This window comes from Symphalangus syndactylus, chromosome 20 (assembly GCF_028878055.3).
Source record: "Symphalangus syndactylus isolate Jambi chromosome 20, NHGRI_mSymSyn1-v2.1_pri, whole genome shotgun sequence".
Lineage (NCBI taxonomy): Eukaryota > Metazoa > Chordata > Mammalia > Primates > Hylobatidae > Symphalangus > Symphalangus syndactylus.
In genome coordinates, this window is record NC_072442.2 from 16,210,926 (window position 1) to 16,236,594 (window position 25,669).

General features: G+C 44.0%; 2 protein-coding genes across 4 annotated transcripts in view; both read left to right on the forward strand.

Annotated features, from left to right (window-relative positions):
- Positions 1-1,816: 1,816 nt before the first annotated feature.
- On the forward strand, positions 1,817-7,536 carry SMG8 (SMG8 nonsense mediated mRNA decay factor). The gene is made up of 4 exons (XM_055258538.2): positions 1,817-4,124; positions 4,685-4,830; positions 5,046-5,918; positions 7,125-7,536. Exons 1-4 carry the CDS (start codon positions 2,366-2,368, stop codon positions 7,320-7,322), a joined length of 2,976 nt encoding a protein of 991 aa, XP_055114513.2. The 5' UTR covers positions 1,817-2,365; the 3' UTR covers positions 7,323-7,536.
- A 6,182-nt stretch (positions 7,537-13,718) lies between these two features.
- Positions 13,719-25,669, forward strand: part of GDPD1 (glycerophosphodiester phosphodiesterase domain containing 1) — a 61,033-nt gene continuing 49,082 nt past the window's right edge. For 2 of the 3 annotated variants that reach the window (XM_055258562.2, XM_055258561.2), the window contains exon 1: positions 13,719-13,976. In XM_055258562.2, the coding sequence (XP_055114537.1) occupies positions 13,835-13,976 (142 nt within the window). In that variant the 5' untranslated portion in view covers positions 13,719-13,834. The remainder of the gene's footprint in view (positions 13,977-25,669) is intronic. The other variant, XM_055258560.2, reaches the window with a different exon arrangement.

Below are 25,669 nucleotides of genomic sequence, written 5' to 3' on the forward strand. Positions count from 1 at the left end.
TAACATGGTAAGACCCCATCTCTACTGAAAATACAAAAAAATTAGCCGGGCGTGGTGTCACGTGCCTGTAGTCCCAGCTACTCGGGAGGCTGAGGCAGGAGAATGGCATGAACCCGGGAGGCGGAGCTTGCAGTGAGCTGAGATCGCGCCACTGCACTCCAGTCTGGGCGACAGAGCCAGACTCTGTCTCAAAAAAAAAAAAAAAAAAAAAAATGAATTAAAAAATCAATGCCGAGCGTGATGGCTCAAACCTATAATCCCAGCACTTTGGGAGGCCGAGGTGGGCAGATCACCTGGGGTTGGAAGTTTGAGACCAGCCTGGGTAACATGGTGAAACCCCATCTCTACTAAAAATACAAATTTAGCTGGGCCTGGTGGTGTGTGCTTGTAATCCCAGCTACTTGGGAGGCTGAGGCAGAAGAATTGCTTGAGGAGACGGAGACAGAGAACAGGAGATGGAGGTTGTAGTGAGCCCAGATAGCACCACTGCACTCCAGCCGGGGTGACAGAGTGAGACTCTGTCTCAAAAAAAAAAAAATTTTAGGCCCGAGACCAGGTGCGGTGGCTGACACCTGTAATCCCAGCACTTTGGGAGGCCAAGGCGGGTGGATGATGTGAGGTCAGGAGTTCGAGAACAGCCTGGCCAACATGGTGAAACACCATCTCTACTAAAAATACAAAAATTAGCCGCCCATGGTGGTGCGCCTGTAATCCCAGCTCCTTGGGAGGCTGAGGCAGTAGAATCACTTGAACCTGGGAGGTGGAGTTTGCAGTGAGCCTAGATTGTGCCACTGCACTCCACTCTGGGCAACAGAGCAAGACTCTGTCTCAAAATATATATATTATTATATATATAATATATATTTGTTATATATATATTATTATATATATAATATATATTTGTTATATATATATTATTATATATATAACAAAAACACACATAACCACCAAGAAATATATACGATTAGTATCCTTAGAAGCCCTATGTGTCTCCTTCTTCTATCATATCATAATCCCTTCCCTCACTAAGTAATCACTGACCTACTTGGTACAATAAATACTTCCTTGCTTTTAGTAAGAACACACCCCTAAATGCAATGGTTTATTTTGCTTGCTTTTGAACTCTATAGAAATAAAATCAGGCCTGGCGCAGTGGCTCTCGCCTGTAATCCCACCACTTTGGGAGACCAAGGTGGGCAGATCACGAGATCAGGAGACTGAGACTATCCTGGCCAACACGGTGAAATCCTGTCTCTATTAAAAATACAAAAGTTAGCTGGGTGTGGTCTGATGCACCTGTAATCCCAGCTACTTGGGAGGCTGAGGCAAGAGAATCACTTGCACCCGGGAGCCGGAGGTTGCAGTGAGTCGAGATCGCGCCACTGAACTCTAGCCTGGCCAGAGAGCAAGACTGCATCTCAAAAAAAAAGAAATAGAATTATAGGGTATATACACTTTTGTTTCTGATTTCTTTCAATCAACAGTTATTTTAAAGATTCAGTCATGTTATTGTATAGTGCTATAGATAATTTTTTTTAGATTCAAAGACTTTTATTTTTTACAAAACCCCAGAATAATAAACATGTTATAATTATACATTTAAATCTGGTTGTTAGTTTTATCCTGGCAGCTATTTGTCAATATGCCTGCTAGTTAGAGAGGTTCTGCAAGTTATAATTTATACACAAGATATTTCGCAATTTTTTTTTTTTTTTTGAGACGGAGTCTCACTCTGTCGCCCAGGCTGGAGTGCAGTGGGGCGATCTCGGCTCACTGCAACCTCCACCTGCCGGTTCGAGCAATTCTCCTGCCTCAACCTCCTGAGCAGCTGGAACTACAGGTATGCGCCACGACGCCTAATTCTTGCTTTTTTTTTTTTTTTTAGACGGTTTTCGCTCTTGTTGCCCAGGCTGGAGTGCAATGGTTTGATCTTGGTTCACTGCAACTTCCGCCTCCTGGGTTCAAGCGATTCTCCTGCCTCAGCCTCCCGAGTAGCTGGGATTACAGGCGCCCGCCACCACGCCCGGCTAATTTTTGTATTTTCAGTAGAGATGGGGTTTCACCATGTTGGCCAGCCTTGTCTCGAACTCCTGACTTCAGGTGATCCGCCCGCCTCGGCCTCCCAAAGTGCTAGGATTACAGGCGTGAGCCACCGCACTCGTCCCCAGTTTTGTTTTGTTTTTTGTTTTTGATATCTCAATTCCCACAGTTGAGGAAACTCTTAAACTAGGAGAGGAGAAGAGGAGGCGGAACTCAAGTGACGGGAAAGCAGGAACTGAAGAAGCGGAGGAAGGATTTCAAAATTGGACGAAAGCCGGTCGGTTTTACTAACGGACCGGAAGGACTCTAGAGAAGGCTCTGCACTATGGCTGGTCCTGTGAGCTTGCGAGAGCTTCTAATGGGAGCGTCAGCCTGGATGGGCTCTGAAAGTCCCGGAGGGTCCCCTACTGAGGGCGGAGGGAGCGCGGCTGGCGGACCGGAGCCTCCATGGCGGGAGGATGAGATCTGCGTTGTGGGAATCTTCGGCAAGACGGCTCTACGCCTGAATTCCGAGAAGTTCTCTCTTGTGAATACGGTGTGCGACCGACAGGTCTTTCCCCTCTTTCGCCACCAAGATCCTGGGGATTCAGGACCTGGAATCAGGACTGAGGCTGGCGCCGTGGGTGAGGCCGGTGGAGCCGAGGACCCTGGGGCTGCAGCCGAGGATTCAGTTCGGGGAAGTGGAGCTGCCGCGGAAGGTAACCGAACTGAGGCAGGCTCCCAGGACTACAGCCTTCTGCAGGCCTACTACAATCAGGAAAGCAAAGTTCTGTATCTTCTCCTCACCTCCATCTGTGACAATTCACAGCTTCTACGGGCTTGTCGGGCTCTTCAGAGCGGGGAAGCTGGAGGTGGACTCTCTTTACCTCATGCAGAAGCACACGAGTTCTGGAAGCATCAAGAGAAGCTGCAGTGCCTCAGTCTCCTTTACCTATTCTCTGTCTGTCATATCTTGCTTCTGGTCCATCCCACTTGTTCCTTTGATATCACTTATGATCGAGTATTCAGAGCCCTGGATGGGCTGAGACAGAAGGTCCTGCCGCTCCTTAAAACAGCCATTAAGGATTGTCCAGTTGGCAAAGACTGGAAGCTAAACTGCCGACCTTGCCCACCTAGACTCCTTTTCCTCTTTCAACTCAATGGAGCCCTCAAGGTAGAACCTCCTCGGAACCAAGACCCAGCTCATCCAGACAAGCCCAAGAAACATTCTCCCAAAAGGAGGCTGCAGCATGCCCTGGAGGACCAGATCTATAGAATCTTCCGGAAGAGTCGTGTCTTGACTAATCAGAGCATCAACTGCCTCTTTACTGTGCCTGCCAACCAAGCTTTCGTGTACATAGTACCCGGAAGCCAGGAGGAGGACCCAGTAGGTATGTTGCTGGACCAACTTAGGAGTCATTGTACTGTGAAGGACCCGGAATCTTTGCTGGTGCCTGCACCCCTTTCTGGGCCTAGGCGATACCAGGTGATGAGGCAGCACAGCCGACAACAACTTTCCTTTCACATTGACAGCAGCAGTTCCAGTTCTTCAGGCCAGCTAGTGGATTTCACTCTTCGGGAATTCCTATGGCAGCATGTGGAGCTAGTCCTAAGCAAGAAAGGTTTCGATGACAGTGTGGGCAGGAACCCACAGCCTTCCCATTTTGAACTTCCTACTTATCAGAAGTGGATCTCAGCAGCTTCAAAACTGTATGAGGTGGCTATTGATGGGAAAGAGGAGGACTTGGGGTCACCCACTGGAGAGCTAACATCTAAGATTTTAAGCAGTATTAAAGTCTTGGAAGGATTTTTGGATATTGACACAAAATTCTCAGAAAACCGATGCCAAAAAGCTTTACCCATGGCCCACAGTGCCTACCAGTCAAATTTGCCTCATAATTACACAATGACTGTCCATAAGAATCAGCTTGCCCAGGCTCTTCGAGTGTACAGTCAACATGCTAGAGGTCCAGCATTTCACAAATACGCCATGCAGTTACATGAGGACTGCTACAAATTTTGGAGCAACGGCCATCAGCTCTGTGAGGAGAGGAGTTTAACTGATCAACACTGTGTACATAAATTTCACTCATTACCTAAATCAGGTAGCTAAATTTTTTTCAGCATTTTGAAATAAAAACTTTGAGCTGTGTTTTCATTCTTGTTTTAAGATAGTCTGTTCACTATGTATTGATATTTTAGAAAGAGCCCTACAGAAATTTAGGTGCATCAGCTATACATTTTCTCTCCTGCTGTAAAGGAAAATATCAGCTATGACTACTTTATTTTTTTTCATTTAAAGAATACGTCCTAGTGAATTGGTAAATGAGAATTATTAAGTAGTATAAAATTTCAGACATTTCATATTAACATTTTTGCCTTGGAGGATTTGTAGAACTAAAAGGAATGTTATGTTAGATGATGGTACATGATAATGGTAGCAGGAGGAAAAATTCACTTAAAAACTCTAAACTTTAGATTTATAATATAAATTATTTTATATACTTTCACTTGCTTCTTCCGTTATGTGTATTTAGGTAAGGTTTTTGTTTGTTTTTCTTTCCAAAGAACTATTAGGAGTATTTGTGGGGTTAGATGTTGTAGAATGCAAAGTAAATTTGCACATTGTGTTGGTGAAATTAATAGTGGCTGTTATATTTTCCAGGAGAAAAACCAGAGGCTGATAGAAATCCTCCTGTGCTATATCACAATAGCCGAGCTCGATCTACCGGTGCTTGCAACTGTGGAAGGAAACAAGCACCTCGAGATGATCCCTTTGATATCAAAGCAGCCAATTATGACTTCTATCAGGTAGACTCTGAATTTTTTCTTCTTCCTCTTCTGTATTTTTTTGTTAAATATCTTCTGAGTAAAAACATATTTTCAATAGCAGAGTAAGTAGAAAAGCAAATGCAACTGCAGTATAATATATAAACAAGAGCAAGTTTCTTTATGTGTACATAAAAATGAAGAATGTATTATTTAAAATGAAAAACTTACTGGATTTTTTTTCTTACCCTCTATAGCTTCTGGAAGAAAAGTGTTGTGGAAAATTGGATCATATCAATTTCCCAGTATTTGAACCAAGTACTCCAGATCCTGCTCCTGCTAAAAATGAATCCTCTCCTGCTCCTCCAGATTCGGATGCTGATAAACTTAAAGAAAAAGAACCTCAAACCCAAGGAGAGAGCACAAGCCTGAGTTTAGCTTTGAGTTTGGGCCAATCCACGGATAGCTTAGGTACCTATCCAGCTGATCCACAAGCAGGAGGAGATAATCCAGAAGTTCATGGTCAAGTAGAAGTGAAAACTGAGAAGAGACCAAATTTGGTTGATCGACAGGCATCCACAGTTGAGTATCTCCCAGGCATGCTACATTCAAATTGCCCTAAAGGTCTCCTACCCAAATTCTCCAGCTGGTCTTTGGTTAAACTAGGCCCTGCTAAGTCTTATAACTTTCATACAGGTTTGGACCAACAGGGCTTTATTCCAGGAACAAATTATCTTATGCCTTGGGACATTGTCATCAGGACTAGAGCTGAAGATGAAGGAGACTTAGACACAAACTCTTGGCCTGCTCCAAATAAAGCTATTCCTGGAAAGAGAAGTGCAGTTGTAATGGGAAGAGGAAGACGGCGAGATGACATAGCTCGAGCTTTTGTGGGCTTTGAATACGAAGACTCTCGAGGTCGGAGATTCATGTGCTCTGGGCCTGACAAAGTAATGAAAGTAATGGGAAGTGGGCCAAAGGAATCAGCTTTAAAAGCCCTAAATAGTGACATGCCCTTATATATTCTGTCATCCTCTCAAGGTAGAGGGCTGAAACCTCATTATGCTCAACTTATGAGGCTTTTTGTTGTGGTTCCTGATGCTCCTTTGCAGATAATACTAATGCCTCAGGTAAGAAATATAACCCTCTGCAGCCCCAAACAAGTAAAAAATGCTGATGTTTGTTTTGATTGATTTTAAAAAGTACAAGTTAGCATCAAAACTAATTATTTCAGGCTGAGGGCAGTGGCTCATGCTTGTAATCCCAGAAGTTTGGGAGGCCAAGGTGGGAGGATTGCTTGAGCCCAAGAGTTTAAGACCAGCCTGAGCAACATAGTGAGACTTGTATCTCTACAAAAAATTAATTAAAAAACGAATTATTTAATTAAACAGGTCTTAAATTTAAATACCTTCCATACCTAATATTCTGTTTTTTAAAAAATACATTGTGGGTATTTTAATCCATTCACACCATCAATTCACATCATTTCATTCAAAGGCAGAACTTGAAGTTAAAATTCTGGAGAAAAGGCCGGGCGCAGTGAGTCATGCCTGTAATTCCAGCACTTTGGGAGGCCAAGGCGGGCGGATCACCTGAAGTCAGGAGTTCGAGACCAGCCTGGGCAACATGGCGAAACTCCGTCTCTACTAAAAATACAAAAAATTAGCCAGGCGTGGTAGAAGGCGCCTGTAATCCCAGCTACTTGGGAGGCTGAGTCAGGAGAATCACTTGAACCCTGTAGGTGGAGGTTGCAGTGAGCCGAGATCACGCCATTGCACTCCAGCCTGGGTGACTAAGACTCCATTCCCCCCGCAAAAAAAAAGTTCTGGGGAAAAGCAGAATAATATTTGAGACTAAATAATATAATATTGGATACAATTAGAGTTAGGAGTGTACCCATATCTGCTTAATCTTATATGCTCTTTTATTTATTTATTTGTTTGTTTGTTTGTTTTTTTTTGAGACAGAGTCTCGCTCTGTTGCACAGGCTGGAGGGCAGTGGTGCAATCTCAGCTCACTGCACCTCCACCTCCTGGGTTCAAGCTGTTCTCCTGCCCCAGCCTCCCCAGTAACAGATTACAGGCACACGCCACCACACCCGACTAATTTTTTGTATTTTTAGTAGAGATGGGGTTTCTCCATGTTGGCCAGGCTGGTCTCAAACTCCTGATCTCGTGATTCACCTGCCTCAGCCTCCCAAAGTGCTGGGATTACAGGCGTGAGCCACCACGTCTGGCCTTATATGTTCTTTGAACCTATCGTCTGTTTAGGCATTTATCTTTCAGTTGTTTCATGTTGAGAAATGTAAAAATAATTATACTACCTGTGTTTTTCAGGTTCAACCAGGCCCTCCACCATGTCCGGTATTCTACCCAGAAAAGCAAGAAATCACCCTTCCACCTGATGGCCTTTGGGTTTTGAGATTTCCTTATGCATATGTGACTGAGAGAGGACCTTGTTTCCCCCCTAAGGAAAATGTGCAGTTAATGAGCTACAAGGTGCTCCGTGGGGTTCTTAAGGCAGTAACACAATAAGTGTTTTCCAGCCAGTTCAATCCTATACTTGAGCTGGTTTTTGTTTTTGGTATGTGTTTACTGTGTTTTCCCAAATCCAAAATGTGTTTTGGTTATAGGAGTTCAGTATTTGGAAACTAGTTTGTTCTACTTTTTCATTATATTGTTGATATTTATTGTAAACGTGGCTACAGCTTTCTAATAAAAACTGGTTGTTCTAGAAAAGAATATAAAATACATGGATGATACCTGTTTTTTCTCGTTTCTGTTTTACTCTCAATAATTAAACATGTTTCTATTATAACTGTATGTTGCATAACCATGTTGAGCCAAAATTTTGTTTTTGTTAAAATAATGTTTTAGCTGGTTTTTTTTTTTAAGACGGAGTTTCACTCTTGTTGCCCAGGCTGCAGTGCAATGGTGCGATCACAGCTCACAGCAGACTCCACCTCCCAGGTTCAAGCCATTCTCCTGCCTCAGCCTCCCAAATAGCTGGGATTATAGGCATGCGCCTCCACGCCTGGCTAATTTTGTACTTTTAGTAGAGACGGTTTCTCCACGTTGGCCAGGTTGGTCTCGAACTCCTGACCTCAGGAGGTGATCGGCCCACCTCATCCTCCCAAAGTGCTGGGATTACAGGCATGAGCTACCACGCCCAGCCTAGCTGGGATTTTTATTAAGATACTAGTCTTGAAATTATCTTCTAAACAAGTTGATACATTAGGTTATCTGGTAATAATATGAAGATATTTGATTTAATTCCAAAAAAAGCACAATTGGTTGACTCACAATTCTGGTACTTTAGTTAAACGGTTTTGTTCTTGTCTTGGCCTGATGACATACCATATTTTAAATGAATATTATCTAAACTAAACTTTTTAATCCAGTATATTAATGCGAACTATTCTTTTTTTTTTTTTTTCTTTTTTGACACGGAGTCTCACTCTGTCACCCAGGCTGGAGTGCAGTGGCGTGATCTTGGCTCATTGCAAGCTCCGCCTCCTGGGTTCAAGTGATTCTCCTGCCTCAGCCTCCTGAGTAGCCGGGATTATGGGCACGTGCCACGATGCCTAGCTAATTTTTGTATTTTTAGTAGAGATGGGATTTTGCCATGTTGCCCAGGCTGGTCTTGAACTCCTGACCTCAGGTGATCCACCTGCCTTGGCCTCCCAAAGTCTTGGGATTACAGGCGTGAGCCACTTTGCCTGGTCAATACAGACTATTCTTTAAAAATTACTGTACTGTGAAACAATTTGCTAAGTGATCCAAATCTTATCAATCAGACTGGGCACAATGGCTCATGCCTTTAATTGCTGCACTTTGGGAGGTTTAGGCGGCAGGAGGATCCCTTAAGATCAGCCTGGAAGACATAGTGAGACCTTGTCTCTACAAAAAAAAAGAGGCCGGGCGCAGTGGCTCACGCCTGTAATCCCAGCACTTTGGGAGGCCGAGGCGGGCGGATCACGAGGTCAGGAGATCGAGACCATCCTGGCTAACACAGTGAAACCCTGTCTCTACTAAAAATACAAAAAAATTAGTCGGGCGCGGTGGCGGGCGCCTGTAGTCCCAGCTATTCGGGAGGCTGAGGCAGGAGAATGGCGTGAACCTGGGAGGCGGAGCTTGCAGTGAGCAGACATCGAGCCACTGCACTCCAGCCTGGGCGACAGAGCCAGACTCCATCTCCAAAAAAAAAAAAAAAAAAGATAAAGGTGTGGTGGTGCATGCCTGTAGTCCCAGCTACTCAGGAGGCTGAGGTGGGAGGATGGCTTGACCCCAGTGGGTCTAGGCTGCAGTGAGCTGTGATCATACCACCCCAACAGAGCAAGACCCTGTCTAAAAAAAAAAAGATCTTGTGCCAGGCTCGGTGGCTCACACCTGTAATCCCAGCACTTTGGGAGGCCAAGGCGGGCGGATCATGAGGTCAAGGGATCGAGACCATCCTGGCCAACATGGTGAAACCATATCTCTACTAAAAATACAAAACCGGCCGGGCGCGGTGGCTCACGCTTGTAATCCCAGCACTTTGGGAGGCCGAGGCGGGCGGATCACGAGGTCAGGAGATCGAGACCACGGTGAAACCCCGTCTCTACTAAAAATACAAAAAAATTAGCCGGGTGTGGTGGCGGGCGCCTATAGTCCCAGCTACTCGGAGAGGCTGAGGCAGGAGAATGGCGTGAACCCAGGAGGCGGAGCTTGCAGTGAGCCGAGATTGTGCCACTGCACTCCAGTCTGGGTGACAGAGCGAGACTCCGTCTCAAAAAAAAAAAAAAAAAAAAAAAAAAAATACAAAACCTAGCTGGGTGTAGTGGCACACCCCTGTAGTCCCAGCTACTTGGGAGGCTGAGGCAGGAGAATCGGTTGAATCCGGGAGGCGGAAGTTGCAGTGAGCCAAGATCGTGCCACTGCATTCCAGCCTGGTGACAGAGTGAGGCTTCGTCTCAAAAAAAAAAAAAAAAAATTCTTACCAATCTATGGTAACTTTCACCAGCATCAACATGACAATATACCACTATATCACCATCTAATTTTTATCACCATCTAGTTGTTATCACCAATCAGATGGAGATATAGTGGTATATTGTGATATATCACCAATTAGGTAAGTACAAAGTAAGTTAACATACCTAAACTCTTGTGTAATTGATTGCATTTCCATAGACACACTAATTTTGAAACGTTGGACAAATAGAATTGTAGATTTTAGTCTCAATATATAGGAAATATGTATTTAACACATCTTGCTACATATAAAGCCATTTTTTTAAAATTTAAAAATATACATAGGGTGGGCGCAGTGGCTCATGCCTGTAATCCTAGCACTTTGGGAGGCCAAGGCAGGAGATCGAGACCAGCCTGACCAACATGGTGAAACCGTGTCTCTACTAAAAATACAAAAATTAGCCAGGCCTGGTGGCGTGCTCCTGTGATCACAGCTACTCGGGAGGCTTAGGCAGGAGAATCACTTGGACCCGGGAGCCAGAGGTTGCAGTGAGCCAAGATCGTGCTACTGCACTCCAGCCTTGGTGACAGAGTGAGACTCCATCTCGAGAAAAAAAAAAGGTAAATGCTCCTCTTTCTTCTCTTGCCTTCATTAAAAGAAAATTATATAAAAGGCCGGGCACGGTGGCTCACGCCTGTAATCCCAGCACTTTGGGAGGCCGAGACGGGCGGATCATGAGGTCAGGAGATCGAGACCATCCTGGCTAACACGGTGAAACCCCGTCTCTACTAAAAATACAAAAAATTAGCCGGGCGTGGTAGCGGGCACCTGTAGTCCCAGCTACTCCGGAGGCTGAGGCAGGAGAATGGCTTGAACCTGGGAGGCAGAGCTTGCAATGAGCCGAGATCATGCCACTGTACTCTGGCCTGGGCGAAAGAGCAAGACTCCGTCTCAAAAAAAAAAAAAAAAAAATTGAAAATTATATAAAATAACAAAATTCAGAACTCTGATTTTGAATTCATACTTTTCCTGTTGTTTGGTCTTCTTAGAAAATAAAAGAATGAGCCTGTTATCCCAGGACTTTGAGAGGCCAAGGTGGGCAGATCACTTGAGGTCAGGAGTTCAAGACCAGTCTGGCCAACATGGTGAAACCCCATCTCTACTAAAGGTACAAAATTAGCAGGGCCCAGTGGCTCATGCCTGTAATCCCAGCACTTTGGGAGGCCCAGGCAGGTGGATCACCTGAGGTCGGGAGTTCAAGACCAGCCTGACCAACATGGCAAAACCCTGTCTCTACTAAAAATACAAAATTAGCTGGGCCAGGTGGTGCATGCCTGTAATCCCAGCTACTCGGGAGGCTGAGGCAGAAGAATCACTGCAACCCAGGAGGCAGAGGTTGCGGTAAGCTGAGATCGTGCCATTGCACTCCAGCCTAGACAACAAGAGCGAAACTCCTTTTCAAAAAAAAAGAAAAGAAAAGAAAAGACAAATATATATACACACACACAGTATTAGCCAGGCGTGGTGGTGCGTGTCTGTAGCCCCAGCTACTCAGGAGGCTGAGGCAGGAGAATCACTTGAACCCCGAGGGAGGCAGAGGTTTCAGTGAGCCAAGATGGTGCTGCTGAACTCCAACCTGGACCACAGAGTGAGACTCTGTCTAAAAAAAAAAAAAAAAAAGGCTGTTAGAATTTGAGGTTTATATATAATCTAAAATTTACTGGGTGGGAAGGCGTAGGGGGTACTTGCAGAAGAACAAATGACTTCTTAGAAGCTAGGGAGAAAGCACTTTTCGGAAAAAGAAATGATTTTTTGGAAACATAAATGTGTCCTTAGGAGAACACCCATGAGATATCATACTTTTGTGACAATGTCTCTCATCTCTGACAAGATTAGAGTTGTTCCCAGGGAGGAGATTTATGACAGTTAAGTTCTTCTGGGAGCCTTTGATTTTAGGCAGATAAGGGATTCCAGGAACTTAAATACCTTCAGCGCTCTCTCTCTCTCTCTCTCTCTCTCTATATATATATATATATATTTTTTTTTTTTTTTTTTTTAAGAGACGGAGTCTCACTCTGTCGCCCAGGCTGGGGTGCAGTGGCGCGATCTTGGCTCACTGCAAGCTCCGCCTCCCAGGTTCAAGCCATTCTCCTGCCTCAGCCTCCCTAGTAGCTGGGACTACAGGCATGCACCACTATGCCTGGCTTATTTTTGTGTTTTTAGTAGATACAGGGTTTCACCACGTTGGCCAGGCTAGTCTCGAACTCCCGACCTCAGGTGATCTGCCTGTCTCAGCCTCCCAAAGTGCTGGGATTACAGGCGTGAGCCACCATGCCCAGCCTCAAAATAATTTTTATGCCACAGTGGTTTATTCTAGACCCTTCCATTGTCATCAAGTGATATTTTGAAAAATAGAACTATGTGCGTCAGTTGAGCTACAGGAAATAGTTTAACAGCCCTAAACAGAAGACATGATTTTTTAATCTGTAAGTTTCCTCAGAATGTTGCTCTGTTGCCCAGGCTGGAGTGCAGTGGCACCATCAAGGCTCACTTCAACCTTGACTAAAGGAATTTTTTTTTTTTTTTTTGAGACGGAGTCTCGCTCTGTTACCCAGGCTGGAGTGCAGTGGCGCCATCTCGGCTCATTGCAACCTCTGCCTCCCAGGTCCAAGAGATTCTCCTGCCTCAGCCTCCTGAGTAGCTGGGATCACAGGCACACGCCACCACCCCTGGCAAATTTTTGTATTTTTAGTAGAGATGGAATTTCGCCATGTTGGCCAGGCTCCTGACTTCAAATGATCTGCCCACCTCAGCCTCCCAAAGTGCTGGGATTACAGGCTTGAGCCACCGTGCCCAGGCACCCCCTGTTTTCTTCTAATTTTCTTTTTATAGTTGAGATAGGGTCTTGCTCTGTTGCCCAGGCTGGAGTGCAGTGGTGCAGTCATAGCTCACTGCAGCCTCGATTTTCCAGGCTCAAGCAATACTCCCACTTTAGCCTCCCGAGTAGCGTGACTACAGGTGCACGCCACCACGCCGGGCTTATTTTGTTTTATTTTTTGTAGAGATGGGGTTTCGCCATGTTGCCCAGGCTGGTCTCGAACTCCCAGGATCAAGCGATCCACCCTTCCCGGCCTCCCTAAGTGCTGGGATTACAGGCATGGGCCACTGCGCCCGGCTGAATCACAGGATTTTAAATATTCACTCTGCTTTTCTAGTCCTGTGGGAGACATGGTCTTCTCCGTAAAATTTCTCCCTCAGTCCTGGGTGATTTATTTCTTTTGCATTGAAGTGTGGCTCTTCGTGTGTTAGCAGTTTGTAATTTGTCGGGTGAAAGGAAAACTAGTAGGGCCTTCTGGAACTTAGTTATCTGTCTTTCTAGGACTTTTAGGTAATACTTTATAACCTTAACAAAGTTTCGTTATTTTATACGGACTTGTAAGTCAACAAATACTTCTACAGTGCCTATTGTGTACAAAGAATGAGGATTGCACTTTCACAATGAAATGAGGGAGGATAGGGGCCGAGCTCTCAGATATTTGACTGATAAACCAGTACCTTTTCTAGTATATGCGACCATAGGGGAAATTCTCTCTAGGCTAGATAAACGGAGGAGTTTATTTAGTGTTTTAGCAAGCTTTATCGCCTCCATAGGTAAAAATTATTTGCATTTCTTAGAGCAGGGGCTAAGACGCGCCCTGGAATCTTTCCTTTTTGATGTGGATTTTCCAATTAGGAAAGGCTGTCCGTGAATAGTCTTTTCTGCTTGAGTGATGGCCAACACACTGGCAGGTTTGCAAGCTTTCTCTTCATGAGGGTCCGTCCACAGAGCTAGGTGACAAACGCCCACCCCGGGATCTCTGCAGGCTCCTACTCGGGAGCCGGAGAGCGCCTGCGCGTCGGAGCCCCTTTGTTGCTGGGGCGCTAGGGTCCAGCTGTGCATGCGCAGTAGGCCGGCACTGACAAGTGCGCTGCACCACTGGCACCGGCTGGGGGCGAGCCGACCTCGAGCAGCCGCCGCCGCCGCCGTCGTTGCTACTGCCGCAGCGGAGTTCAGAGGCCCCGGAGGTGGGAGACTTCCCACACGGTGACTGAGATGTCGTCCACTGCGGCTTTTTACCTTCTCTCTACGCTAGGAGGGTACTTGGTGACCTCATTCTTGTTACTTAAATACCCGACCTTGCTCCACCAGAGAAAGAAGCAGCGATTCCTCAGTAAACACATCTCTCACCGCGGAGGTGAGAGGGGTCCCCAGAACCCGATGGCGGAGGTGGGGGAGGCTGAGGGTCCTTTGCGGCTCCGCAAAAGGCAGCCGGGTGCCAATCCTTGAGAGTTTGAGGAAGAATGGGGTTGTGTGAATTGAGGGCTCTTCCGGAGGTGAAGGCTGTGTGAAGGGAAGGTCTCCCGAGGGGAGAGAAGGAGAGGGATTCCCAGTCAGAGCCACGGCGGGGGTCTCTCGAGGGCAGCAGTGTGAGGGGTTCTCTGAAACGGGAAAGACACGGTCGAGAATGAAGGGTAGGTGGAGCGTTTCTCGGCGGATGGAAGGATGATCGCCAAGGTCCCTTCCTAGCAGTAAGACACAAAGGGGGAGCGCCGTGCAGAACCGAGGGTACCCCGCGGGGGGCACCGGGAACACACTGCTCCGAGCGAGCTAGTGGCTGAGTGGATGGGAAGAGCCGAGGCGACGAGGAGGGCTGGGGATTTGCATAAAGCTGGACGAGCTGTAGCCCCTTGTCTGCGGTGCTGGGGGCCCGTCCCACCCCCACGTTCCGAGCACTCATAATTGAGAAGAGAGGGAAACCGAGTCCCCCGAGCCAGGGACATTTCCCAAGGTCACAATTAGAGCTAGGGCTGAGCTGAGACAGGAGCTAGAGCGTCCTGGTCCCTAGGGATGGAAACCTTGCATTTTTTTTTTTTTTTTTTTGAGCACTGCAATAAATAAATAAATAAATAAATAAATAAATAAATAAACAAACACGCAAAGACACGTGGATTTTCAACAGACTAAAAATGATTTCGTTTAGGACAGGACAGTATTGTTTAAAGAAAACAAAAATAAGTTTCTTTTGGAAAAGTGTTTTGCTAAAAGGAGCCCAGGTAGTCCACCCTCTAATTTCCCAGATAACAGGCCAAATCTTTGCTTCTTCATTATTGTGTAATAATGTGTCTTCATTGCATTTCAACTATGATGTATAAAGTACGGTGAAATTGGATTATTTTCAATCAATTTTAACTGTTCTTTAAGGATGAATCTTAAACTGGTTTAAAATTTGCTTGAAATTTAATACACACTTGAAATAATAATTTCTACGAGTTTACAGTCTAAAACTTGGTTTAGTACCATAATCACTTTACTAACAAGTACTGGCCAAGGAATAAGGTTTTGAAATATAAATACGGAAGTACATTATCATTCTTCTATATAATTTTATTAAGCATAGTTCTAATGAGTGACTTCAATAATATTCTAGCCTTCCCACTCATGAAAAGCATCAGAGGTTTTAAAGGGTGGTCAGCCACATGCCTCGTTATTGTTTATTTGGGTTATCTGTTTTAATAGCTACCTGGTTAAACTGCAGGATGACATTTAACTACTAAGGTGCCTTCAACCATTGGAACCAGAGACCAACTTTTAGTATTCAAGTTGTTGTCACAGAAGCAATTTTCTTTCCTTTTTCTTTTTTCTTTTTGTGTTTTTTTTGTTTGTTTGTTTGTTTGTTTGTTTTGAGACGGAGTCTTGGTCTGTCGCCCAGGCTGGAGTGCAGTGGCGTGATCTCGGCTCACTGCAAGCTCCTCCTCCCGGGTTCATGCCATTCTCCTGCCTCAGCCTCCTGAGTAGCTGAGACTACAGGCGCCCGCCACCGTGCCCAGTTAATTTTTTTGTATTTTTAGTAGAGACGGGGTTTCACCGTGTTAGCCAGGATGGTCTTGATCTTCAGACCTCGTGATCCGCGCCCGTCTCGGCCTCCCAGAGCACTGGAATTACAGGCGTGAGCCACCGTGCCCAGCCTTTTTTTTTTTTTTGAGACACAGTTTCCCTCTTGTCGCCCAGGCTACAGTGCAGTGGTGCCATCTTGGCTCACTGCAGCCTCTGCCTCCTGGGTTCAAGCGATTCTCCTGCCTCAGCCTCCGGAGTAGCTGGGATTACAGGCTCCCGCCACCACGCACAGCTAATTTTTGTATTTTTAGTAGAGACGAGGTTTCACCATGTTGGCCAGGCTGGTCCCAAACTCCTGACCTCAGGTGATCCACAAGCCTTGGCCTCCCAAAGTGTTGGGATTACAGACGTGAGACCCTGCGCCCTGCCAGAAGCAATTTTCAATGATAGTAGTCCTATTCTGGGGATAGGCAGTACACATTACTTTTTCGTTTGTTATGTTTACTGATTTACAAAAAGTATGCTTACTAAAAACTCCAAAACAAAACCAGATCCTCTAAAAAGCTATCTAAACTGTCATTGTGAATGATCAAAATTTTATTTTAGAAGGAATACGTGTCGATCTTTGAAATTTTGCAACACTCTGCAGGTGAAAAAACCCAGCACTCCATAGGCGTTAAAGACTGTGTGCTAGATTATCACAAGTATCAAAGCCAGGATAAGCTAGATCTCAAATTTTCGTTTACTGTTGAAAATACTTTAAAACTATTTTCTTCCTAGATATTAGGTCATTTCAATATTACCTCTTATATAAAAATTTCCATTCATTATTTGTAAATGTGGCATCAGTGTTTATCTATTTAAAAATGTAATGGAACTTTTTTTTTTTTTTTTTGAGACGGAGTCTTTCTCTGTCCCCCAGGCTGGAGTGCAGTGGCGCAATCTCGGCTCACTGCAAGCGCCGCCTCCCGGGTTCACGTCATTCTCCTGCCTCAGCCTCCCGAGTAGCTGGGACTACAGGCGCCCGCCAACACGCCCGGCTAATTTTTTTGTATTTTTAGTAGAGACGGGGTTTCACCGTGTTAGCCAGGATGGTCTCGATCTCCTGACCTCGTGATCCGCCCGCCTCGGCCTCCCAAAGTGCTGGGATTACAGGCTTGAGCCACCGCACCCGGCCAAACTTTTTGTGATAATCTTATTAAATATCTGCAGACTCAAAATCTTACCTATATAATAGTCCTATAAACACTGTAGTAAGTTCCCATGTCAGTGCTTCATACGCTTTTGTTGAATATGTACACTCAATACTACAGTTGAATCCAGAGTGATAGAGGAGATAAAACACTTTGTAATTCAAGATACTACATCTCTGGAAAATAAGAGACAATGTAACTAGGAAGGAGTCACTCCATTGATTGCCTTTAATTTTTGTCTTGGACACGGATAATAGCAATCGCTGGTCTCTCTGTGCAAGTTACTAGTATTTGGGCTTATTCTCTATTGCCATAACTGCAAATACCTGATATTTACTTATTTTTCCCCATAAGTAAGGAAACAGTGATATTTCTTGTAAATTAGATATATGACCACTGAAACATTAATCATTTATGTGTATAAAGTATATGCAACTGAATTGATATAACCTGAAACTCTGAATATCTACTCTATTTCTACAATATTATGTCTACTGCAAAACCACATGTCTGTAATCCCAGCTATTCAAAAGGCTGAGGCAGGAGAATCACTTGAACCTGGGAGGCAGAGGTTGCAGTGAGCCGAGATCGTGCCACTGCACTCCAGCCCAGGTGACAGTGCGAGACTCCGTCAGGGCACTCCGAGGGGTTGAATTACAGATGGACAGATGGCTCTTGCTCTCTCCCCCACTTTTTTGAGACAAGTTCTCAGTCTGTCACCCAGGCTGGAGTACAGTGATGCAATCACTGCCATCATAATGAGCTTGACATCATTTAATTCTTAAAGACTTTCCTAATGAACTCAGATGTTAACAAATGTGATTTTTAAAATATTGCATACTGTGTCAACATATAAAAGACCAGCATGATTCAATGAATCAATAGTTTCCAAATGACTTATGCATGCTATTATAAAATCATGCATGGGTAAAAGATCATTCAAAGTTCAAGATGGGCCAATGGATTTTCACATAATAGAGTATGAAGTGATTACTCATATGGTTCAGATTCCATATTGCAATGAGCTTTTAAGAAACTACTACTTGTGGGCCGAGCAAGTTGGCTCATGCCTATAATCCTAGCACTTTGAGAGGCCGAGGCGGGCGGATCACGAGGTCAGGAGATCGAGACCATCCTGGCTAACATGGTGAAACCCCGTCTCTACTAAAAATACAAAAAAATTAGCCGGGCGTGGTGGTGGGCGCCTGTAGTCCCAGCTACTCAGGAGGCTGAGGCAGGAGAATGGCATGAACCCGGGAGGCGGAGCTGGCAGTGAGCCGAGATCGCGCCACTGCACTCCAGCCTGGGTAACAGGACAAGACTCCGTCTCAAAAAAAAAAAAAAAAAAAACTACCACTTGTGGAGCCAGGTGTGATGGTGCCTACCTGTAGTCTTGGCTATTTGAGAGGCTGATGCAGGAGGATCACTTGAGCCCAGGAATTTGAGGTTGTTGCTATGATCATGCCTGTGAATAGCCACTGAACTTCAGCCTGGGCGACATAGCAAGACCCTGTCTGTAATGTAAACAAATTACCACTTATTGAAATTTGATGCCATATCAAAGAAGACTCATTTCCAACTACATATCTGTGTGACGATGGGTATATATGAAGCAGATATGAGAATCTTGCTGCTTTCTATTAAGCCAGATATTAAAGAGATTTGCAAAAATATAAAACAATACCGCTCTTTTCATAAATTATTTTATTTAGAAAAACAGTTACTTTTCATAAAAATGTTATTTTAACATATAATGTGTTTATTATTTTCTTTCTTTTTTTTTTGAGATGGAGTCTTGCCCTGTTGCCCAGGCTGGAGTCCAGTGGTATGATCTCGGCTCACTGCAACCTCCACCTCCCAGGTTCAAGCAATCCTCGTGCCTCAGCCTCCTGAATAGCTGGGGTTACAGGTGGCGCCACCACGCCCAGCTAATTTTTGTGTGTGTGTGTGTGTTTTTAGTAGAGATGGGGTTTTGCCATGTTGCCCAGGCTAGTCTCAATCTCCTGAGCTCAGGCAATTAATTAGCCTGCCTCACCTCCCATAGTTCTAGGATTACAGGCATGAGCCACCACACCTGGCCTATTTTCAAAGCAAGGTAGTTAAAAGGATGCATAAATCAGCTTGAAGGAACTAATGAAATTGACTTTGATCACTTGATGAGGTGGTGTCTGCCAAGCTTTTCCACTGTGAGGTTACTTTTTCTCTTTATAATTAATAAGAGAAAAGGCTCATAATTAATAAGAGGCCACCCACCGTGGCCTCCCAAAGTGCTGGGATTACAGGCATAAGCCACCGTGCTCGGCCAATTTTTGGAGGGAGATACTTTAGAACTACACAAATACCCAATTCCTTAACAAATTATCAATCCATTTTATTAAAATTGATTCAGAATTTATTTTATTTTATTTTATTTTATTATTTTTTTTTGAGATGAAGTCTTGCTTTGTCTCCCAGGCTGGAGTGCAGTGGTGCGATCTCAGCTCACAGCAACTTCCACCTTTAGGGTTCAAGTGATTCTTCTGCCTCTGCCTCCCAAGTAGCTGAGACTACAGGTAGCTACCACCATGCCCGGCTAACTTTTGTACTTTTAGTAGAGATGGGGTTTCACCATGTTGGCCAGGCTGGTCTCAAACTCCTGACCTGAGGTGATCCACCAGCTTCTGCCTCTCAAAGTGCTAGGATTACAGGCATGAGCCACCACGCCCAGCCTGGATTCAGAATTTCTTATTCACTGACTTAAAAATCTGTTTACTATCATTATTTTGATGCTAGCACTGTCCCAGATTTGTCCAGTGAGAGATCTTTCAAGCTGGCTTTTGTGTTCTTTTAATTTCTTTGCTCTTTGGTACAAGTGGTCAGTAGTTTAACTTAACTTACTGGTAACCCATTTAGCACTCTTGTCTTTTTAGAAATATTCTATGGTGCTTTGTTTTTGAATATTATCTGAATATAATGTATTTCCATAGTTTTTGATCAAAACAAGGGCTAACTAGCCTCATCCAATAAAGGGTTATCTAACCTTGAAAGGAGACTTAAAAAAAAAACCTATAACCTTCATATTTACTGCATCTGTTTTCTATCATGCATCAACTCTAGTAACCAAGTGAACCTAAAATCAAACTAGTAGTTTTTTTTTTTTACATGGGTATCTTCCCTCTGCTAAAGTGATAAAATTTTAGCATATTAAAGCTAATATATTTGTTTCTGCATATCTTGTATTTCTGTTGATTATTAATTAGGTCATCATAAAAATACAATCTAACAATATAAAAGAAGAAAAATTTAATACAAATATGTTCAGATGGTATTGTATATAAAACATTTTAATGCTAATACTTAAGTCCTTTAGGTACTTTGAGCAGTACCTTTTGTGTGTGTGTGTGATGGAGTTTTGATCTTGTTGCCCAGGCTGGAATGCAGTGGCGCAATCTCAGCTCACTGCAACTTCCGCCCCCTGGGTTCAATCGATTCTCTGTCTCAGCCTCCCGAGTAGTTGGGATTACAGGCGTCTGCCACCATACCTGGCTAATTTTTTTTTTTTTTTTTTGTATTTTTAGGAGAGACGGGCTTTCAGCATGTTGGCCAGTCTGGTCTTGAACTCCTGACCTCAGGTGATCCGCCTACCTCGGCCTCCCAAAGTATTGGGATTAGAGGCATGAACCACCGTGCCCGCCCTGAGCAGTACCTTAAACCCTCTTTTTATTGAGAGTTTATTGAATTGTCTCTTTCTATTAAGAAGAAATTGGCTGTTTTTCCAAAGTGTATGGAAAATTATTTCCAAAGTATTTTTCTGTATATTTCATAAATTATTTGGTAATACTGAAATGTTTTAGTTTTAAAACATTTTAAGCTGGGGATGGTGGCACATACCTGTAATCCCAGCACTTTGGGAGGCCAAGGATCACCTCAGGTCAGGAGTTTGAGACCAGCCTGGCCAACATGTTGAAACCCCGTTTCTATTAAAAATACAAAAATTATCTGGATATGGTGGCATGTGCTTATAGTCCTAGCTACTCGGGAGGCTGAGGCAGGAGAATCACTTGAACCCAGGAGGTGGAGGTTGCAGTGAGCTGAGATTGCGCCACTGCACTCCAGCCTGAGCGACAGAGCAAGACTCCATCTAAAAAAAAAAAAAAAAAAAAAAATTTTAAACTTTTGGGTAGCATGCATAAAGTTAGTTAACTCTTTTTACATAGTATATAATATTAGACAATATTTTATAACTCAGTATGTTCACATCAAAATCTGTGTGCTTTTTTAAAAATTACAATATTATTTATTATTGCAGTTAATGGACATTTACCAAGTACATATTCTTTACCAGTTAGTATGATAATGGCAATAGTAATAATAATTCTAATAATAGCAATAATCCTTTACTTTCACGGAATGTTTACTATAGTATTTCAGTGAATCTAATGCCATTGGTTATAAATGCAAAATTTTTACATACTGTTAAGAAAGAGACCTCTATAAAAGTTGATTTAAAAAAAGAGAGAAGGCCGGGCGCGGTGGCTCACGCTTGTAATCCCAGCACTTTGGGAGGCCGAGGCGGGCAGATCACCAGGTCAGGAGATCAAGACCACGGTGAAACCCCGTCTCTACTAAAAATACAAAAAAATTAGCCAGGCGTGGTGGCGGGCGCCTGTAGTCCCAGCTACTCGGAGAGGCTGAGGCAGGAGAATGGCGTGAACCTGGGAGGCAGAGCTTGCAGTGAGCCGAGATCGCGCGACTGCACTCCAGCCTGGGTGACACAGAGAGACTCTGTCTCAAAAAAAAAAAAAAAAAAGAGAGAGAGAAAAGCTTGCCAATTAAACTGCTCATTATATGTAAAATACATCTTAACTTCAGAGATGTTAAGAAATGAAAAGCTATCATTTTAGAGTTGAATGGCTGGGCACAGTGGTTCACGCCTGTAATCACAGCACTTTGGGAGGCCGAGGTGGGAGGATTGCTTGAGCTCAGGAGTTTGAGACCAGCCTGGCCTACACAGTGAAACCCCGTCTCTACTACAAATACAAAAGAATTAGCCTGGTGTGGTGGCGCACGCCTGTAGTTTCAGCTACTCAGGAGGCTGAGGCAGGAGAATTGCTTGAACCCAGGAGGTGGAGGTTGCAGTGAGCCGAGATTGTGCCACTGCACTTCAGCCTGGGTGACGGAGAAAGACTCCATCTAAAAAAAAAAAAAGGATAAAATAAAATACAGCAGTTTAAATATTAACTCATTTGATTATACCAATTCTATGAAAGTTTCTTAGGTAGCTTTTCTAAGGTCACACAATTATTAAATAGATTGGAGACCAAGCATCCTAAAACTCCAGAGTCTCACCCTTAACCACTACACTATACTGCCTTCAGTCAAGGTGATTAAAACACAGTCACTTCTTTTAAGCAATTCATGGGAATGGGATGAGAGAAACAGGTAAATAATTTATGCCATAATATGATAAATGCCTTAGTAGAGCTATGCATAAGAGACTATGGGGATACAGAGGAGAGACTGTTTAACTCTGTCTGAGGAGATTTATGTGTACCAAATCCTCTTCTGTCTTTCCTTTGACAAATAAGTGGCTATTATAGCTTAAAAATCATGGTTAGGCCAGCAAGGCACAGTGGCTCATGCCTGTAATCCCAGCACTGCGAAGCTGAGGCAGGAGAATTGCTTGAGTCTAGGAGTTTGAGACCAGCCTGGGCAACATAGTAAGACCCTATCTCTAACAAAAAAAAAAAAATTAGCTGAGCACGGTGGCATGTGCCTGTAGTCCTAGCTACTTGGGAGGCTGAGACTGGAAGATTGCTTGAGCTAGGAGTTTGAGGCTGCAGTGAGCTCTGTTCATGCCACTGCACTCCAGCCTGGGCGACAGAGTGAGACGCTGTCTCAGAAAAAAAAAAAAAAAAAAAAAAAAAAACATCAGTTTAGGTTCTGTTTTAACCCTCCTGTGTTGCTGTAGCTGTGTTTTGATTTTTGATTTCTACTGTTGCAACTAAAAAAAATTCAAAATACAGGTTAAGCTTCCCTAATCTGAAAACCTGAAATGCTCCAAAATCTGAAACTTTTTGAGCACAGACATAACTCCACAAGTAGAAAATTCCTGGTAAAAAATAATTTGAGGAAAATTCCTCAAATTATTATTATTTTTTTTATTTTGAGACAGAGTCTCGCTCTGTTGCCCAGGCTGGAGTGCAGTGGTGCAATCTCAGCTCACTGCAAACTCTACCTCCTGGGTTCAAGTGATTCTCCTGCCTCAGCCTCCCGAGTAGCTGGGATTACAGATGCCCGTCATCATGCCTGGCTAAATTTTTTTTTTTTTTTTTGACACAGAAGTGCCTGTAAGCTGGGATTACAGGCAACCGCCACCATACCCGGCTAATTTTTGTATTTTTAGTAGAGATGGGGTTTCACCATGTTGGCCAGTCTGGTCTCGAACTCCTGACCTCAGGTGATCTGCCCGCCTCGGCCTCCCAAAGTGCCAGAATTACAGGCGTGAGCCACTGCGCCTGGCCTAATTTTTGTATTTTTAGTAGAGATGGGGGTTTTACCATGTTGGCTAGGTTGGTCTCGAACTCCTGACCTCAGGTTATCCACCCGCCTCGGCCTCCCAAAGTGCTGGGATTACAGGCTTGAGCCACCACGCCCAGCCATAAATTTTTTAAAAAGAAAAAAATATATATAACGAATTCCACACCTGACCTCATGTGACAGGTTGCAGTCAAAAGCAAACAACACACGGCTTATTCAGCATCCCCAAGGGAAAAAAGACCCTTCCAGCTCCCTTCAGTTACAATATATCTTTTCTGAGTATGCCCAGATTTCCTTATGCAAGTGTGCCCACAAAGGGCACGCGTTCAGACTGATCACACCAACAGCAGATTCCCCATGATGCCCTACATGGTGCCGAGACCTATATGCATTATTCATTGTGTGTTTTTGTTTGTTTGCTTGCTTGCTTGCTTATTCTCTGCTCTTTGGTATAAAGATGTTGAAAATATCAAAAGGGCCCACAGATACCCCTATGGATTATAGTGATAAGAAAAATAGGTAACATTTATGTTTATCTATAGCACAGAAAGTCAAGGTGTTACAGAAACTGAACAGCGGTGTAAATGTGCAATATCTTACAGAGGAATATGGTATTAGAATGACCACAATACATGACCTGAAGAAAAAGAAGGATAAACTGTTGAAGTTTTATATATATATCAGAAGTAGTATATATAAAGTGGAAGTGATGAACAGAAGTTAATTAAAAATAGAAAAACATTGCATAAAGCTAAAATGAAGATCTCAAGCGATGAAGTTAAAATGAAGGGAACTGTGAATATTGAATAGGCCAGTTGTAGAATTTTTTTTTTTTTTTAGACGAAGTTTTGCTCTTGTTGCTCAGGCTGGAGTGCAATGGCGCGATCTTGGCTCACTGCGACCTCCGCCTCTGGGGTTCAAGCGATTCTCCTGCCTCAGCCTCTCGAGTAGCTGGGATTACAGGCATGCACCACCATGCCCGGCTAATTTGGTATTTTTAGTAGAGATGGGGTTTCTCCATGTTCATCAGGCTGGTCTTGAACTCCCGACCTCAGGTGATCCGCCTGCCTCAGCCTCCCAAAGTGCTGGGATTACAGGTGTGAGCCACCATGCCCGGCCCAGTTGCAGAAATGTAAGAGAAGACATGGCATTACATTTTTAAAGATTAATGGTGATTAGCATCTGCTGGTCACGAAGCAGCAAAGAAATTCATTGACAAGTTTGCCAGGGTCATTGCTGTTGAAAATGTGAGACAAGAACAAGTCTATAATCCTAATGAAACAACACTCTTTTGGCATTATTGCCCCAGAAAGACACTGATTGCAGCTGATGAGATGGAAATTAAGGATGCCAATGACAGAATAAGTGTGTTAGGATATGCTGATGTAGCAGGCATGCATAAGTGTAAACTTGCTGTGGTAGGCAAAAGCTTCCTTCCTCACTGTCTTCAAGGAGTGAATTTCTTACTAGTCTGTTATGCTACCAAAAAGGCATGCATGGGTCACCAGGGACATCTTTTCTGATTGGTTTCACAAACATTTTGTATCAGCGGCTCGTGCTCACTGCTGGGAAGTTGGACTGGATGGCAACTGCAAGATTTTGTTACTCCTTGACAACTGTTCTTTTTATCCACCAGCTGACATTCTCATCAAAAATAATATTTATGCCATGTACTTTCCCCTAAACGTGACTTTATTAATTCCATGTGACCAGGCTATGCTTGGATCAATGAGAGTAAATATAAAAACATTTTCTTTCTCTGTTGCCCAGGCTGGAGTGCAGTGGCAAGATCTCAACTCACTGCAAGCACCGCCTCCCAGGTTCACACCATTCTCCTGCCTCAGCCTCCCGAGTAGCTGGGACTACAGGCACCTACCACCATGCCCGGCTAATTTTTTGTATTTTTAGTAGAGACAGGTTTCACCATGTTAGCCAGGATGGTCTCAATCTCCAGACCTCATGATCCGCCCACCTCGGCCTCCCAAAGTCCTGGTGTTACAGGCGTGAGCCACCGCACCCAGCCAAAAACATTTTATCGTGCTAGCAGTGATGAACAGAGGTGTGGGTGTGACACTTTTTTTTCTTTTTCAAGTTTTTTTATTTAAAACTAAGACAACTGCAGATTGTCCCCATGGATGACTAACATAGTGACTCCTTTGCTTTCTGATGGTTCAGGGGACACAAACTTTGTTTCATGCATAAAATTATTTAAAATTATTTTTGCTGTGTTGCCCAGGCTGGTCTCAAACTCCTGGGCTCAAGCGATCTTTCTACCTCAGCCTCCCAAAGTGCTAGGATTACAGGCATAAGCCACCATGCCCTGCCAGAAAGTTTTCTTTTT

What these genes read in the sequence shown, in the direction of transcription:
- SMG8 (XM_055258538.2), top strand. Translation starts at nt 2,366, where the DNA reads ATGGCTGGTCCTGTGAGCTTGCGAGAGCTTCTAATGGGAGCGTCAGCC. An exon ending in TCACTCATTACCTAAATCAG is followed by an intron (nt 4,125 to 4,684) that starts GTAGCTAAATTT and finishes TATATTTTCCAG; the next exon opens with GAGAAAAACCAGAGGCTGAT. An exon ending in CCAATTATGACTTCTATCAG is followed by an intron (nt 4,831 to 5,045) that starts GTAGACTCTGAA and finishes TACCCTCTATAG; the next exon opens with CTTCTGGAAGAAAAGTGTTG.